The sequence below is a fragment of the Elephas maximus genome, chromosome 25, assembly GCF_024166365.1.
Source record: "Elephas maximus indicus isolate mEleMax1 chromosome 25, mEleMax1 primary haplotype, whole genome shotgun sequence".
In the NCBI taxonomy this organism is placed as follows: Eukaryota; Metazoa; Chordata; class Mammalia; order Proboscidea; family Elephantidae; genus Elephas; species Elephas maximus.
In genome coordinates, this window is record NC_064843.1 from 42,512,037 (window position 1) to 42,529,593 (window position 17,557).

The window sequence follows — 17,557 nt, forward strand, 5'->3', positions numbered from 1 at the left end:
ATTATTCTGACAGTAAGGTGGGGGGGTTAGTTTGGAGTGAGCTACGACCAGTCACTATGGGAGAGGTAAAGAAAACAAGGCCTCCTCCCAGGACATCACAATCTCTCTTAATAATAATTAGAAATAAAATAAATAATAAATAATTAGCAAGCAAGATAAACCCATAAAAAAAAAAAACCCATAGTCTCGTTAAACTTGACGGAGTGAGCGAGCGCCTTGGAGATACACAGCAGGGAGGATCATCCTAGGTTTGGTTAGCTTCTGGTTGAGAGGGATTTTTGGAACAAAAGCTTTTCGGTGACAGACTTTTTGTAGGGCTGGAGGTGTCCATTTCCTCTTCCCAAAAGGGAGTAAGAAAGATGGTTCAAAATTGCAAGCTCCAAGGCTGTCACCAAACCCAACGTGGCCCAGTTCACCGTGCAGAAAGGAAGTGGAGGCTCTCCTTCAAAAAGCCAACGCTGCTTCCGGGCTCCCAGACCCCCTCCTTCACCTTAGGAGGGTGGCTAAGGATTTATAACCCACCTCTTCTTTTAGTTGCCATGGAGACCAGCCCCAGTCCTTTCATTCTTTCTGGTACCGGGAACATTTCCCCAGCGCAGGCGGTATGGAGGGGGCTTAGTCCAAACACGCCTGTGGCGGTGCCGCGGAGGGGGAAGGGTGTTAGCAAAAATAGCGCTGAGGGGCCGGCGGCCTACACCGCCGCTGCGGACCCGGGCCGAGGGACAAAGGCTACGGTCCGCTCTGGTTCAAGCCCTTCAGTTCGCGAACGACTGGCGGCCATAAGCTGCGGGGGCAGCGCGGGGCTGGAGGAGGGCGCGGGCCGGTAGACGACTGACCGAGCGGGGGGAGGGAGTCAGGGGCACGCGGTGGGGTCCCGGGAGAGTTCTGGGGCTCCGGGGCGCCGACATGTCCACCCACACAGGCGGGTGGGAGAGGGGGAGGGGGCGCAGGCCTCTCCACCCACGCGTCCATTGGGCGGTGCCGCCATCACTCTCTCCTCAGCAACACCACCTTCTCCTCCGCCCTGCCCGGGTCCCCTCCCCGCCACCGTCTCCTCGCCTTGGGAGCCTCTCATTGGGCAGAGGCGCGGTCGATCCGCCTCGAGTCGCGGAGTCGATTGGACGGGAGGTCCTCGGCCCGCCCCACCCTGCTCGGATTGGCTTGCTGCACGTTGGCGCAACGGAAGAGGCGGCCGAGTGGGGGATCGCCTCTGCTCCGGCTGGGCTGCAGCGGAGGAGGTGACGAGGAGGCCGGCGCTGGGGAGCTGGCTCGGGCGGCAGCGGAGGCTGCTGCGGATGGGAGCGTGTCGGCTCGGCGCGCCCATGGAGCGCCACGGCAGGGCGGCCGCCACCTCCGTCTCGTCGGCTGGGGAGCCGGCGCCCGAGGGGACCGAAGGGCGGAGGCGGGAGCCGCTGCGGCGTCGGGCGAGCAGCGCGTCGGAGCCCGCGGCGGGAGCCTCGGCGGAAGGCGTGAGACGGCACCGGCCCGGCTCCTACAGCGGCCCCACCTCGGTCTCCCGCCAGCGTGTGGAAAGCCTAAGAAAGAAGCGGCCGCGTAAGTGCCCCGCGGGGCGCCTTCCCGCCTCGGCCGCCGTTTTCCCGCGCGTTTGCGGGGAAACACTGCCCCCGCACGGTGGTCGCACGTCGGTGCGTGGGCTGAACACCGGCTGGAGGCCTCGGGTCCCCCGGACGCGGGGGCTGGGGCCCTGGGCTCCCGCTCCCCGCCCAGTTGTCGCGTCCGTTGGGCCGTGGTTTCCGGTTGTCGGAGCGGAGGCCCTTCTCCACGACCCTTCCTCCCTCTTGGCTCCTTGGGCTTTCTCTTCCCGGGAGCCACAGGATTCCAGCCTCTGGAAGGTTTCTTTTGACCCGTTTCCCCCGCTCGCATCCCCGCCACTGAAAATCCTGCGAATCCCCAATGTCTGTCTTCCGTGGGTTTCCAGCGAATCTCAATGACGTTAAATTCTTTTTATTTGAAGATTTTGGGCTTATTAGAAGTATTTAACTGTCCCTAAGTTGCTCCAGGCCGGAAACTGGATTCCATGTTCCGTGCACCTCTAAGCTGTAGCTGCTTTTCTTCTCATGCGAATTTGGGTCATCCCTCGCCCAGGTTGTTACTCTTTCTTCCATCTCTTTGCAGATGTATTCGATTCAGGACTGAGCGTTCTGGGTTTTAAGGCTTGTGTCTTTGAGGGAAAACGACATCTTCCTGAATCTCGCATTTGGGAGTTGCAGACGCTCTTCCCGGAGAATCGGTTTCTCCATTTTATTATCAAGTTTCTTCTTCTGCGTTGTGATCCAGCCACGTATTTCCTTCCCTTTAATTTAGGATCTCTCTGTTTTGCAGCCGTTGTTACTGTTGAAAGAATTAACTCTCTCGATTTTCAAATGTGGGCTTTACAATATAGTCGTTTACACGTTTACAGTGTAGTCATTTACGCATTACACATTTACACTTTTTAAAAAATTTTATTTTGCCCGGTTGCCGTTTCACGAAAGCAACTCGTTTAAATGCAGATTGTGAAAACGGCAGGATACCTGTGAGGTCTTTACTGAATAGTCACGTGCCTTGACTAATGACCCAGTTTCTTTTATGTGATTTGGATGATTAAATGTAGCCCTGTTTTCCTATGAAAAGTTTGGGAGTTTTTTATTCTTTTGTCTTTTCCGTTCTTGAAAGAGATTTGGAAAACAGCCCACTCTCAATCTATGATATTTTTAGTCAGTTAACCTAGTTTTTGTTTTATTTGAGATGCACCTGAATTTTAAGCGATGCAAAATATTTCATTCATGGTTTTGTACTATAGAGTAGTTATCAGAGATGGGTGTAAACTCCAGGAATTCAGCAAGTCAGAATCAAGGCCACATAGCCCCGTTTGTGGCTGTGGGCCATGAGGATTCTAACAGGTGTACTTTGGGTGCTGCCATGTGTCACATTTTGTTCTAAGAACGTTAATAACTCATTGGTCCTCACAAGTCTGAGGTAAGCGGTGGTATTTGTGGTTCCCAAACCTGTCCTCACCTCAGACTTACTGTGTCCCAGTCACTAGGGATCAGGCATGTGTATGTCTAAGAAGTTCTTTAAAAGTTTTAGATTGGGGGGTATGTCTTACAAGGCTGAGAGAAATAGCAAGTAAAAATTGATTGAAAATGATGCCAAGGAAGATGCTAATGATGGTAACGTAGCTCCACTTTCTGAGTGCTTGCTTCTTTGTATTAGATTCTGTGCCAGATATTTTATGAACATCTAATTTAAGTCTCATCATTATCCTTCGAGGTAGGTATTTTTTAATCCCCAATGTCCAGATGAGGAAAACAGGCTATGTCTTTGAGGGCATACTGGGAGTAAGTAATGGAACTGGGTTTTGATGCTAGTTGTCTGGCTTCAGACCCAGTGTTCTTGACTTTCTGCATTTTGGGGTGGAGTGGAGGAAGGCTCAAGTGACGGAGTCCAGAGCAGTGTTTCTCAGATGAAGTTACCCCGAAGCTTTTCACCCACTCACCCCCTACACATGTGCATGCAGCAGGGCTTGAAACTTAAAAAATCTTTTTATTTTTAAAATTTTATTGAGACATAGTTGCATACAGTAAAATGCACAGTTTTGACAAATATGTACAGTCATGTAACAAGAGATGATGCATTTTTATCAAGGATCCCAGATGTGCACTTATGTACCTGCAGGAGGTGCGGGGACCCTGGGATCACACTATTCCATGGCATTGTGGGGGATGAGGTGGATCTTTGATGATACCTACTAAGCGTGTTGTAGAATGCCAGGGAGATCTTTGGGACTTGCTTATTGGACCCTTATGCCAATCGTGGAATGTCCTTAACCTCCGTTAGCCTAAAAAAGAAAGCGTTTGTAGCTTGGCAGTACTGACCTAGAAAATACATTGCTTTGCTTTGGCTTTTTGGGGAACATCAATGTTGGCAGAATGGAACTGGTGCAGGGGCCCTGTGAGACTGCCTTTTATCAGGTGCAGACTTTTCATTCTTTTTTTTTTTTGTCATTTTAAATCGAGTTAGGATGGGCACCCCACCAGAGTTGTTGGTGGTGCAAACAGTTAAGCGCTTGACTACTAACTGAAAAGTTGGTCCTTTGAACCCACCCAGAGGCGCCTTGGAAGAAAGGCCTGGCAGTCTGCTTCCGAAAGGTCACAGCCATGAACACCCTAGGGAGTGCAGTTCTGCTGTGAAACACATGGGTTCACCATAAGTTGGAATCTACTCAGCTGGTTTGGTGTTTTGGGTTTGCCCACTAGGAGCTGGGATGGGGGAGGGGAGTTAGATATGTTGGTTCGTGGCCTATTCTTGAGAGACAGAATGGAAGAGGATGTTTTTTTAAAAACCATTGTTTTGTCAGCTTTAAATCTAAATGAAGCCACAGTAAATGAGGACTCTCATTTAGATGTATAACAAGTGTAAAGCATTAATCAGGGGCTAAAAATAATCCAATTATGCAGCAGGGTAAAATGGTACAGTATGTTATTTTAGGGGTTTCAGTGGGCTGTATGTATGAATCATGCATTTGGATAACATGATGGTTCAGTGTTGGTGTCCTGCCCTCTATTTATCTAGGGAGACTGCAAGTAAAAAGAGATGTATGTTACTAAAAATATTTTGCTTGAATACATGTTAAAAGGAGATGGAGTGAACAAGATAACGTACCTATTGGGAGTGGACCTTATCAGGCAGTGAAATGAATGGTTATTCTAATTGGTCATTTAAAAGAGTGGTGGTGTTAACTGAACTTTTTTTTTTTTGTATTTTTACACAGATACCACAAGCCTTCTGCATTTGTTTGGTGGCCTTACCCTCCCCCCATGAGCACTCTCACAAGTTCTGCCACCATGTCAATGCACCTTTACATGTTAGGAAAAAAAAAAAAAAACAATTGCTGTTGAGTTAACTCCAACTCATAGCGACCGACCCTATAGGACAGAGTAGAACTGCCACCATAGGGTATCCAAGGAGCGCCTGGTGAATTCGAAGTGTTGATGTTTTGATTAGCAGCCATAGCATTTAACCACTATGCCACCAGGGTTTCAGGTGTCCACCAAATACATGAAAAGATGCTCAGTGTCATTAGCCATCAGAGATGCAAATCAAAACCACAATGAGATAACCATTTCACTCCCACTAGGATGGCTAAGATCAAAACAAAACAGAAAATAACAAATATTGGTGAGGATGTGGGGAGATTGGAATCCTTAGCCATGGCTTGTGGGAATGCAAAAATGGTACAGCCATTGTGGAAAACAGTGTGGTGGTTTCTCAAAAAAAAAAAAAGAACTACCATAAAAAACCAAAACACCAAACCCATTGCCAGTCAGAGCAACCCTGTAGGACAGAGTAGAACTACCTCAGGGTTTCCAAGGAGTGGCCGGTGGATTCAAACTGCTGACCTTTTGGTTAGCAGCTGCAGTTCTTAATCACTGTGTCACCAACTGCCTCCTTTGCCGTAAGAGAGAACTGAAGAGTGCCCAGTTACCACTACTGAACACTTCAATCAAAGATTCCATAGAAGAATCCTGATCAGAAGGGGGAAAGTATAGGAAGTGCAAGTTCTCACGGACTCCAGACTTCGTGGAGCCGTGAAGTTTGGATGAATCCCTGAAACCAGTGCCATGGAATAATCTTTAAACCTTAAACCAAAAATGAAGTTTCCTTAAAACCAAACAACAGGAATAAAGAATAAGGAATAAAGAATGTCTGCCTTGAGCATTATGCTGTTTTAAGAACTATTCTGTATGGGATCAAATTGACAACAGCAACTCAGAATATTAGATAGGAAACTTAGGGCAGTGAATTTATGTTAATGGGGCAGGAACAGGTCAGAAAAGAAGGATGAGAATGGCTATACAACTCAGAGGATGTAATCAGCGTCTTTAAATGGTACATGCAGAAACTGTGGAATTGGTGTGTTTTGCTGTGTGTATTTTCAAAAGTAACAAGATAAAATCATATATATGTATAAAAACAAAATATATGCTGTATTTTTACACAAATAACTTGTACGTTCTGCGTTTATTTGTGCTGTGCTAATTTTTTCTCAGTAACAGGTAGTTGACCACAGATGTGTGGGTTAATTTCTGGACTCTCAATTCTATTCCACTGGTCTGTGTGTTCGTTGCTATATCAGTACCAGGTTGTTTTGATTACTGTGGTTGTATAGAATGTTTTAAAATCAGGAAGTGTGAGTCCTCCTACTTTGTTCTCTTTCAGCATTGCATTAGCTATTGGGGGCCTTTTGCCATTTGATTTAAAATTGAGGATTGATTTTTCCATTTCTGTAAGGAAGGCTTTTGATCAGAAATTCTGTAGAAGAATCCTGATCAAAAGGGGGATGGTGCAGAACAGAATTGGAAATTCTCCTGGACTTTAGACTTTCTGGAGCCATGTGGGCTGGATGAACCCCTGAAACTATTGCCTTAAGATAATCTTTAAAATGTATACCACAAATATTCCCAGGAGTCTTCCTAAAACAAACAGTAGTTTAACTTCAGGAATAAAGAATGTCTGCCTTGAACATTATGCTCTTTTAAGAACTATCTATATGAGATCAGAGTGACAACAGCAACTCAAAAGATTAGATAGGAAGCTTAGGGAGCCGTGAATTTATGTTAATGGGGGAGGAACAACTCAGAAAAGGAGGGCGGGAATGCTTGCACCACTGGAAGAATGTTAATCAGTGTCAGTGAGTTGTACCTGTAGGAACAGCTGTATGGGTGTATGTTTTGCTGTATATATTCTCAGCGGCCACAACAAAAGAAAACACTAGGAGCGCGGTTCTACTCTGACATACATGAAGTTGCCATTAGAGTTGTCTCAGTGGCACCTAGTTTGGTTTTTCCTCACCAAAAAAAAAAGTGTTCATAGTCTTAAGTTTGTAACCTGGTGAGCACTTCTCAGGTTCCTAACTTGGGCGTCCTTAATCTTGGGCACTGTTCTTCATTTTGTCAGTGAGACAGATGTTTGTGTGGGTAACAACTAGGATATGAAAACTTCATTTTCTAAATGGCTTACAGATTGCTTTCTAAAAGTGAAAGCCATCTTGCAGGTTTTTTTAGTAGTCTGGTAGGCTTCTTGCTTTTATATCCCTAATGTAGAATTTTGTATTGAGTCTGATTTTATAATATATAGTATTATGTATCTAGTCCCCGAGTTAAAACTTATTTTGGGAATAAGACTAATTCTCATAATGTGAGGTCAAGATGTTGGTGCCTAGCCAGCTTAGGGATTTGGGTTTTCAGTATCTTAACCACATGTGGCCTGGTAAAGATGCAATTCAAAATGTTGGAAAATTAGGAACACGTTTATAAACCATGCATTTTCCGTTGGAAAGGATTTCAGCTGAGACCTATTATGGGCATTGTGCTGTAGATGATTTCACATAATTGCTGTGAGGGAGAGTTTAAATTCTTTCTAGAAATGTGTCCTAAGTAAAGTATAAATTGTCTAGACTGATTACTTTGGAGGTCCTAGTCTTAGTATGAGATGTGTTTACAGACTGAAATGCCTGTGAAAATGAATGGAAGGACTCACTAGTTAGAAGTGATAAATTAAATAGGCATTTTCCTAGCAATGAGAAAAGTTGTGTGATGGTATAGTAAGAATTCCATTTTCCATAGTGTTTAAAGTAAAAAATGGACTGATTATCCAGTGTTTATAACATTACAGTATTTTATAGCAGCCTCACAGGAAATGATAGTAATCTATGCCTCTTAGGACAGACTGAGTGTATAGAAATAACAGAATTGTGTGACCCCAAATGATTCCGTCAGTCATCCGAGAACATACGTAGTGGACCTCCCATACCTCTTAATTTTTTCGCACTTAAACCGTGTGATAAGTAGTATGGAGAAAAATCCAGAAATGATTAAAAGACAGTGACAATGATATGAGCAACTCTCTGCTTAAGGCTCTATTTTTCTGTATGTATTGTTGATCCTCCTTACTTATTTGGAGTGTGTGAATTTTATTAAATTGCTTTTTAATTTTATTTTTAATTAGCCAAGAGCATGTATTCTGTGCTCTTAACGTTTGTACAGGTAATTGTTAAAACTGTTTTGGAATCCGACATATTTGGGTTTGAGTCCAGCCTCTTATCATTTTCACCGTAACCTTGGGCAGGTTTTTTTTTTTTTTTTTTTTTAATTTTTATTGTGCTTTAAGTGAGTTTACAAATTAAGTCAGTCTCTCGTACAAAAATTTATATACACCTTGCTATATACTCCTAGTTGCTCTCACCCTAATGAGACAGCACACTTCTTCGTGTCCATTTTTGGCCAGCTTCTGACCCCTTCTCCCCTCTCATCTCCTCTCCAGACAGTTGGTTGTTGGGCAGGTTTTTTAAGCCCTTTGCACTTCAATTTCTTAGTCTGTAAAGTGGGATGATTATAGTACTTATCTTGCATGTTTATTGAAAGCATTAAATTAGCTTGTAGTAAATGCCTAATATAGTTCTTGACTGTAATAGATGATGATTTAAAGCAGAATAGCCATTTGTTAATGTTTCAGTTTTTTTTTTTTTTTTTTTTTTTAGCCAAGAAAACTGAGGAAGGCTTAATTTCCATTATGCATTAAAAAATCTTTCATTGAACATTCTGCATCCCACTTTGAAGAGTGGTGTCTGGCGTCTTAAACGCTAGCAAGCAGCCATCTAAGATGCATCAATTGGTCTCAACCCACCTGAATCAAAGGAGAATGAAGAACATCAAGGACACAAGGTGATTACCAGCCCAAGAGACAGAAGGGGCCACATGAACCAAAGATTACATCATCCTGAGACCAGAAGAACTAGATGGTGCCCGGCTACAACCGATGACTGCCCTGACAGGGAACACAAGAGAAAACCCCTGAGGGAGCAGGAGAGCAGTGGGATGCAGACCCCAGATTCTCACAAGACCAGACTTAATGGTCTGACTGAGACTAGAAGGACCCTGGTGGTCATGGCCCCCAGACCTTCTGTTGGCCCAGGACAGGAACCATTCCCAAAGCCAACTCTTCAGACATGGATTGGACTGGACAATGGGTTGGAGAGGGATGCTGGTGAGGAGTGAGTTTCTTGGATCAGGTGGACACTTGAGACTATGTTGGCATCTCCTGCCTGGAGGGGAGATGAGAGGGTGGAGGGGGTTAGAAGCTGGCGAAATGGACACGAAAAGAGAGAGTGGATGGAGAGAGCGGGCAGTCTCATTAGGGGGAGAGTAATTGGGAGTGTGTAGCAAAGTGTATATGAGTTTTTGTGTGAGAGACTGACTTGATTTGTAAACTTTCAATTAAAGCACAATAAAAATTATAAAAAAAATTTTTTTTTCCACTGGTCTTAGATGTGTCCAGGCTTTTAGATTCTGGTCCTGTTGATGTAGTATGTTTTATTTATAAAGTGAAAACCATTCTTGGATGTTGTATATATTGAAAAACTTAAAAATAACCCTCTTCCCCAAAACAAAAAATGAAACCCATTGCCATTGAGTTGGGTCTGACTGATAGCAACCATATAGGACAGAGTAGAACGACCCCCACCAGGTTTCCAAGGAGTGGCTGGTGGATTTGAACTGCTTACTTTTTGGTTAGCAGCCGAATTCTTAACCACTGTGCCATAGGGCTCCAACAGGTACTAAAATTAGACATCAGCCCTAAGTTCTGGACTTATTTTTTATTTAGAGGATGCAATAGAAAAATGAGGAAATATTTGCAAGTAAGTCTCAGGTTGAAAATACTAAAGGCAGTTCTTCAGACTTTTAAAAATTATAAGTAGTGCAATAATACACACTTTGCAAAGATTTCAAATAATGCAGATAAAGGAAAAGCCCCTTTTAATGTCCTCTTTCCCCAAGGCAGACCAGTAACCAGCTTGTTCACACTCACGGCAGCTGCATGTGTGTCAGAGCAGGACTGTGCTCTGTAGGATTTTCAGTGGCTCATTTTTTGGAAGTAGATTGCCAGACCTTTCTTCTGAGGTGTCTCTGGGTGGACCTAAACCTCCAAACTTTTGGTTATTAGCCTAGCGCATTAACTGTTTTTATCACCCAGGGACTCTCGGAATGATACATGGTTTTAATTACTATGTTTTTATAGAATATTTTATAGATTATCCTACTCATTCTATTAAAAACTTTTTTGGGTCTTAACGCACTCTCTGGCTCTCTGCTTATTTAGTATTTCATCTTTTTAAAAAAAATCTTTTACTGCAACTTCCATGTAAACTTTCCGTGGAATTCTTTGTCTCTCCCTCTTTGCTGTCCCGAAGGTTGTCATCATCCTAAAATTGATGGTTAAAGAATGGCTGCTAGTAGGAAAATAGAAATTGAGTCTTACTGGTTTCCTTGTTCGTGTCCAGCACTGTTGGCTTTCTTGAGTGGAGATGTTTTTTTTCTCCTTTCCTCTACATGCCGAGAGCAGAATTCTCGGGTCTCAGTGCCAGGGTTGGGTTTGGCCTGTCCATTCCCAGTCATTGTCAAGAGGGAATGGAACTTCTGTTGGTGTAAAAAAAAAACTGGGACTCTCTTCGAGACTGAGGTAGAATGGCTGCGGAGGAGTCAACCACAGTGTTCTGCCTAGAATTGCATTGACTTTGTTAGATTAATTTGGGGAGAATTGACATTTTAATAATAATTTTCCTACCTGGAACAAGATACATCTACCCACTCTATTACAATCTCTTCATAGAGATCATACACATTTAGAATTAGATGTATTTCTGTTTTGTTATTGTAAATGACATTTTTTTGTGTCATTTTCTAGTTGGGTTTTGCTGATTATGTTGGAAAAACTCTTGGTATTTGTATGTATTTTGTATTCAGATACCTTAGAAGTTGTAATTAGTTCTGTTGGTTTTAATTGATTCTTATTTTGATGTATTTAGGTAAGTGAATGTAGTTTGTTTTGTTCTTTGGTATTTGAGGTTCTTCAAGGTAGTGCACTTAATTTGCCTCAATGGTTTAGGGGTATTTGAAAGGAAAGGATTTGTTTTTTGATACAGAGTTCTATTGGTGTGTTAAAAGGTACAGCTTATTAGTTGCTGTATTCAGATATCTGTATACCTTTGTGTCTGTGTGTATGTAATTGATCTGCACATTTTTGAGACCTGTGCCATTCTCACCCTGATCTGTGAATTTGTCCTTATTTTTAATATTTTTTGAAGCATGTGTTAGGTGTGTAAGGATCCTGACCATTCATCAGTTACACTTTCTTGTGCACATGCCATACTCCTTTTTACCCCTTTTTACCGCTTTTCCCCTTGTTTTGTCTACTTGTATTTGATTTCTCTTCACGTCGCTTGGTTCAGTGAAGTAGCATTGTCTGTGCATTTATTTGTACCACCCAAATTCAGGTATGTGTTTGGCCAATCAGTTAAATAAGTGGCATCAGTGATTGTCTCCACCATTTCAGTCAGTGGCTGAATAATTGAGACTGAGTGTAGGGATGAAAGTCATGAATCTTATCTCGACTGTAGATGATTGTTTGGACAGACGTCTCTCCTAACGTGAGCATAGCCCCTTGGTAAATGTAGGGCTGGTCTTGCATTTTACTGTAATACGGCTCCTAGATGTGAGCCAGCTGCTTCATCGGCTATATTGGGCTCTGTGAGATGCTTAAGATTTTGACGAGTAATTTCAACTGAAAGCCATTTTCATCTTAAAGCGTCTAACTTTTCCTTATGATGTGACTACATTGTGGGTGTTTTACCATTTACTTATTTTTAGTTTGCTTGTATTGTTTTAGGTGTGCCTCTTTATGTCAGAATGTATTTGAATTTTTCTCTTCAAACTGAAGAGAATTTAACCTGCTTGTGGTTACTGATACGTTTTTGTGTTCATTCCTGACATTTTTTGTTTCACATTTACTACATGTTTCCCCCCTTTCCTTTGTTTTTGAACTCATTGATTTTTTTTCCTAATGGTTTGAAAGCCATGTGTTCTTTTTCTTTTCTCCTATAAATTTTTAATGCATTTAAATTGTGACCTGTCTTTTATATTTAGGGATTAATCAGAATCTGTATCTTTTTCCCTTTCCCCCAACAAGACAGAACTGCTATGTGGTTTCACTTCCCTTCTACTTCCCTTCCCTCTTTGACTTCCTGTGTTGAAATCATGTAAGTTTTTTAGTTCCAGATGGCTGATTTTTCTAAAAGTCAGCAGGCACTGGTTCCTTAGCGTATCACTGTTTTTTATAGCTCAGATCTTCATGGGTTCTTTTTTTAAATTATGCTGGAGTGCATCTACTGTTTACTTCAGAGAAGATCTTTGAGTAGCAAACCTTGAGTCCTTGTGTGTTTGAAAATTTCTTTATTTTGCACCCCCACTTGAAAGCTGGTTTGCCTGGATATAAGTTTCAAAGCCTTTTCCTTGTAACTTGAAACTAGTGCTCCACTGTCTTCTAGCATCTGTGTCGCCGGGGAGAAGTCTGATATTTACCTTTATGTGATTTATGCATCTTTGTAGGAATTCTGTTTTTCTCTTTGGAAACTTTCAGGACTTCCTGAAATTTCGGTAGGATGAGTCTAAATTTCCCCCTTCTCTCCTAATTGATTCCGTTTAACACTTAGTGGTCCTTTCAACTTGATGGTTTGTACCCCCTGACCTATCAGGATATTTCTGAACCCAGATTAGATAGATGGACTTTCTGGTTGTGTATTCACTATATATCTACCTTTCCTTCGTACTTTCTTTTTTTAAAAAATAATATTTTATTGTGTTTTTAGTGAAAGTTTACACAGCCAATTAGGTTCCCGTTTGACAGTTTCTGTCTGAATCATTCAGTGACATTAGTTAAATTTTTCACAGTGTGTCGACATTCCCTACAGTTGCATTCTGGTGGTTTAATTTCCAGTTTTTTTAGTTTCCCGTGCCCTTTGTCTTCTCATCTTTGCTTTAGGATGACTGTTAACCTTTTGGTCTCATATAGATGTTTTTAACGGAGCACAGTACTCACGGGCAATATCTTTTATTTTGTGTGCTAGTTTGTGGTTTCACTAAAAGGTGACCTCAGGGCGGTAGTCTCAGGGGAGACGTCCGGTCTCATGGTTGAGTAAGTCTGGACTTTTCAAGAACTTGAGTTTTGTGTTCTGCATTTTTCTCTTGTTCTATTCAGGTCCGTATATGGTGGCCCTCATCAGAATGGTCAGTAGTAGTAGCCAGGCACCATCTAGGTCTTCTGGTCTCAGGCCGTGGCCCATGTAGGCTAGTAGTCCTAAAGACTAGTTTCTTCCCTGAGACTGAGGTTTCCATCTTTCTCTCTTGCTTCTGATGTAGAGACCAGTAGTTGCATCTTAAATGATCGTTCGAAAGCTTTTAAGACTGTAGACGCCAGTCACCTTATTACTAGGATGCAGAACAGACTTCGCGAACTATGTTATGCCATTCGACTGAGTTGTCTTGTGAGACTAAGGTCCTAAGCCTTCAAATCCAGAAAACCAATCTTGCAAGGTGTCTGAGTAGTATCTGTAACTGTATCCTTTATGAATATATATGTATACACACATCTGTATGTACATGTACATATACTTTATCTGCACACGTGTGTACACACATGTACCTACCCATACGTGTATATGCCTGTATACGTACATATGTGACCATACATGTTTTTTGGTTATTGTTGTTGTTAACCAAATTGTATATGTCATATTCTTTAGCACAAACATCCTTTTCTCTTGTTTGCTTCTTAGTGGCATTGTTTACTTTGGTCAAACCGTGCTTATTCTGTTTTTCGTTTCCCATCACCAAAAATAACAAATATCTATGATCTGGAAAGTGATTCCCTCCTTCCCCCATCCCTGGTAACTACCAGTGAACATTGGTCTCTGTATACATACACCTATTCTTGTCTTCTTATAAAAGTGGGATCATACAACATTTGTCCTTATGTGATTGACTCATTTCACATAGCATTATATCCTCCAGGTCCATCCATCTTACCGTGTTTCTTGGATTCATTATTGTTCTTTACGGTTGTGTAGTATTCGTTGTATGTACATACCACATTTTGCTTATCCATTCATCCGTTGAAGGGTACTTAGGCTGTTTCCATTTTTTCGCTGTTGTGAATAATGCTGCAGCGAGCACAGTGGTCTTTTATTAGATCTCTTAAAATTTAAAAAAAAAAAAAAAAAATTTTTTTTTTTTTTTTTTATACCTAGGAGTGGGATTGGTGGATCCTTATCTGTACTTCCTATTTGGGAGTTTTTGAGAGGCATTTTGTTCGGGACATTAGCTTTGTTTTTCACTTATTCTTCCTGTGCCCATTTTTCGGTTAAGCGTATCTGTGGAGTTTTATTTTGGCAATCATTTTCTTTCCTTTTATAAAAGTGTCTTTACTGAGAGTTTTTACATACAGTAAACTCCATCTGTTTAAAGTGTACAATTTTATATGTTTTGACAGATACACACCCATGAAGTCTCTCCATTCTAACCCCCAACAATCAAGATTTGGGTTACCCCTGAAAGTTTTCTTCTGCCCCTGTGCATGCAGCCTGTTCCTTCTTCCCTGCCCTAGCTTCTGATCAGCTGTCAGATGCCGAAATGATTAGTTTGCATTTTCTGGAGTTTCATATAAATGACATCATATAGTGTGTAGCCTCTGGTGCAAGACTTCTTTCCTCAGTGTGTTGTTAGGTGTTCAGTTGTAGTTCGTTTTTTCTTTTTTAAGTCTTCTTTTTTTTTTCTTCAGATGTTTGGGTCCTTGTTTTTGAGGTGTTGATTTCTTTTTTGGTGATTCTAGTTTGCAAAGTGATCATCTTTACAGTGGGTGCAATTTCCGATTACCCATCTGTCAGGATGGGCTGTAAGAGAGAGATGGGATGTGTAGCCAGGTGTGAGGTGTAAGGGCTCCTTGTTCCTTCTGGGTAATAGCAGCTACCTGGGTGGGTGTGTTCTGATTCAAATGCCTGTGCTGACTAAGAGTTTGCTTTTATGGGGGTGGAGGTTTGGGGAAGTGGGTCAGTAGCAGGTAGTGGCTGACTCGCCCAGTTGTACCAAATGCACTTCCCCACCAGATCGGCCACGACTGCCCCAAGCCTCTTTCTGTTTCTCCATGGCAGTCACCCCTGTCTACAGGTTAGATGAAGCACCCATATTTGCTTGCCCTACTGTTACAGCTTCTCCCAATTTTTATAGCACTCGTCTTTTGAGGGTTCTGAACAGTACTGTGAGGCAGTTCTACTTTGTCCTGTAGGGTCGCCATGAGTTGGAATCTGCTCTAGGCAAAGGGTTGGGGTTTTTTTGTTGTTGGTTGGACAGTTACTGCCTCTATCAGTCTAGTTCTGCTGATAGTGTCACTTCTTGTTTTTCAGAATTACTTTAGAGAGTAGTATATCAAATCCATACTTCAGTCATTTCTAGAATTTATGGTAGGAGGGGGGTCTACAGTCCATCTTGATCTAATCTCATGAAGCAGTTTTTTGGAAAAGACTTGTTGAGAACAGATCTTAAAGTTAACAGAAACCTTTCCTTTTTAGGATATCATGCTTTGAGAGCAACACTGACCGTTGGAAATGTGTTATGTAGGGTTGGGAATTTCCATATAGAGGTCATTGTGGTTCATTTTTTGCCTAGTTCAAGGTGTGTTGATGAGCTCTGAAAAGTCTCTGTTAAACCAAGTAGAAAGGATGAAGACTGTCATCCTGGATCTTTTTTTTTTTTTTCAGCATCAAGTTTCATGGTTAATCATTTTGTTATTTTTTCATATTTCATAGTGAGTGCAATGTGGCCTTGCTGTTAAGAGGGTTAGGTTGACTCGGTAATTCTGGTATTTTTCTTTTTGGTCTTTGTCTTAGTTTTTTAAATTAAAAGAATTTTTTTAAGATATGCTTCCAAGTTGGACAGAATCATATTTCTTCTCCCATAAGCCTTTTTTGTTTGTAATTATATCCCTTGGAAACCACAGAATGTGAATTAAGTTACAAATCTAGTAAGTGTAAATTTAGTTTTTGGAAAAAAGCCATTCTGACTATTTTTTTCCCTTCCCCATTTAGCTTTTCCATGGTTTGGCTTGGATATTGGTGGAACCCTGGTCAAGCTGGTTTACTTTGAACCCAAAGACATCACTGCTGAAGAAGAGGAGGAAGAAGTGGAAAGTCTTAAAAGCATTCGGAAGTACCTGACCTCCAATGTGGCTTACGGGTCCACGGGCATCCGGGATGTGCACCTCGAGCTGAAGGACCTGACTCTGTGTGGACGCAAAGGCAATCTGCACTTTATACGCTTTCCCACTCATGACATGCCTGCTTTTATTCAAATGGGCAGAGATAAAAACTTCTCGAGTCTCCACACTGTCTTTTGTGCCACTGGAGGTGGAGCGTACAAATTTGAGCAGGATTTTCTCACAGTATGCACTTTTTAGCTTATATACAATTTATGGTAATCTGATTGTTAAAAATGATACCAAGAGCAAAGCAAGATTGGTAGAATCATTTCCATCTCTAATGGAACTCAGATTTTCTTGAATCAAATTAAAATTTGATACAAATAGTGGTAGTCAGGAGTTAACCGTAGAGATCATTGTATAGTTTATATTTTGCCCATTTCAGATGCATTGATGAGAACCAGAACCAGCTTTTAGTTGTTTCATTATTAAAACTTAAGTGAGTCTGGGATGAGAAGAGTAAGCAACTGCCTCTTAGGAACAACATCATTAAATCTTGAACAGTGAGATGGAAAAGTAATTTTAAAAGTCACATCATTTCATGTCATAAAATTGTTCCCAATCTCTTGTGTACCACACAATTTCTCTTGACCCCCTCAGTTGTTTCCTGGCAAGTTCACTAATTAGAAAGAATAAGGACCTCTGGTCAAAAGCAGTGATTCTCAGTCTTCAGGGCTAGCCTGAGAGGGCTGACAGCAGAGCCATCTTCTGTGAGTGTCTTCTGATGTGTCCTTTGCTGCACACTTGTTCACAGGAATTTTTAGATCCTGCCTGGCCCCAGAGGGGGAGTGTCAGCCACCACTTGATTTTGTTGCCATTGAGTGGACACCTATGGGCAAGGCGTGGGGGCTCAGTTCTTTGGGAGTCGATACAGGGGTGGGTGGGAGGATTGACAAGTGAATTGGAGAAGACACTGACCTTCAGGCTGCAATATAGATTTAGATTTAAAATATCTTCAGTGACCATGTTTGTAATGCTACCAAGTGAGCATATTAGTTCAAAGGAGACAAGTGAGAATATTAGTTCAAAGGAGAGTCTCTTTGTCTTTGTTATTCCACATCTGTCTTTTTTTTTTCTGTGTGTCATTGTATGGTTTGTGACCTCATCTTCCTCTTTTCTTGTCCTCTGTCCCCTTTCTCTCATAAAGAAAAAAAACCAAAACCAAACCTATTGGCATCAAGTTGATTCTGGTTCATAGCGACCCTATAGGACAGAATAGAACTGCCACGTAGGGCTTCCAAGACTGTAACCTTTACAGAAGGCAGACTGTCACACCTTCCTCCCTCAGAGTGGCTGGTGGGTTCCAACTGCCAACCTTTTGGTTAACCATTGAGCACTTAACCACTGTCCCACCATAATAATCATACCAGGGAATTGAAATGTATTACCTAACAAGGTTTAATATCCTTTG

General features: G+C 42.0%; 1 protein-coding gene across 1 annotated transcript in view; it reads left to right on the forward strand.

Moving 5' to 3' along the window:
* The first annotated feature begins 1,465 nt into the window (after window positions 1–1,465).
* The window catches only part of PANK2 (pantothenate kinase 2), a 31,594-nt gene continuing 15,502 nt past the window's right edge, over window positions 1,466–17,557 (forward strand). The window contains exons 1-3 of the mRNA XM_049869911.1: window positions 1,466–1,554; window positions 8,543–9,048; window positions 15,977–16,329. Coding sequence (XP_049725868.1) covers window positions 8,760–9,048; window positions 15,977–16,329 — 642 coding nt within the window. The 5' untranslated portion in view covers window positions 1,466–1,554; window positions 8,543–8,759. The remainder of the gene's footprint in view (window positions 1,555–8,542; window positions 9,049–15,976; window positions 16,330–17,557) is intronic.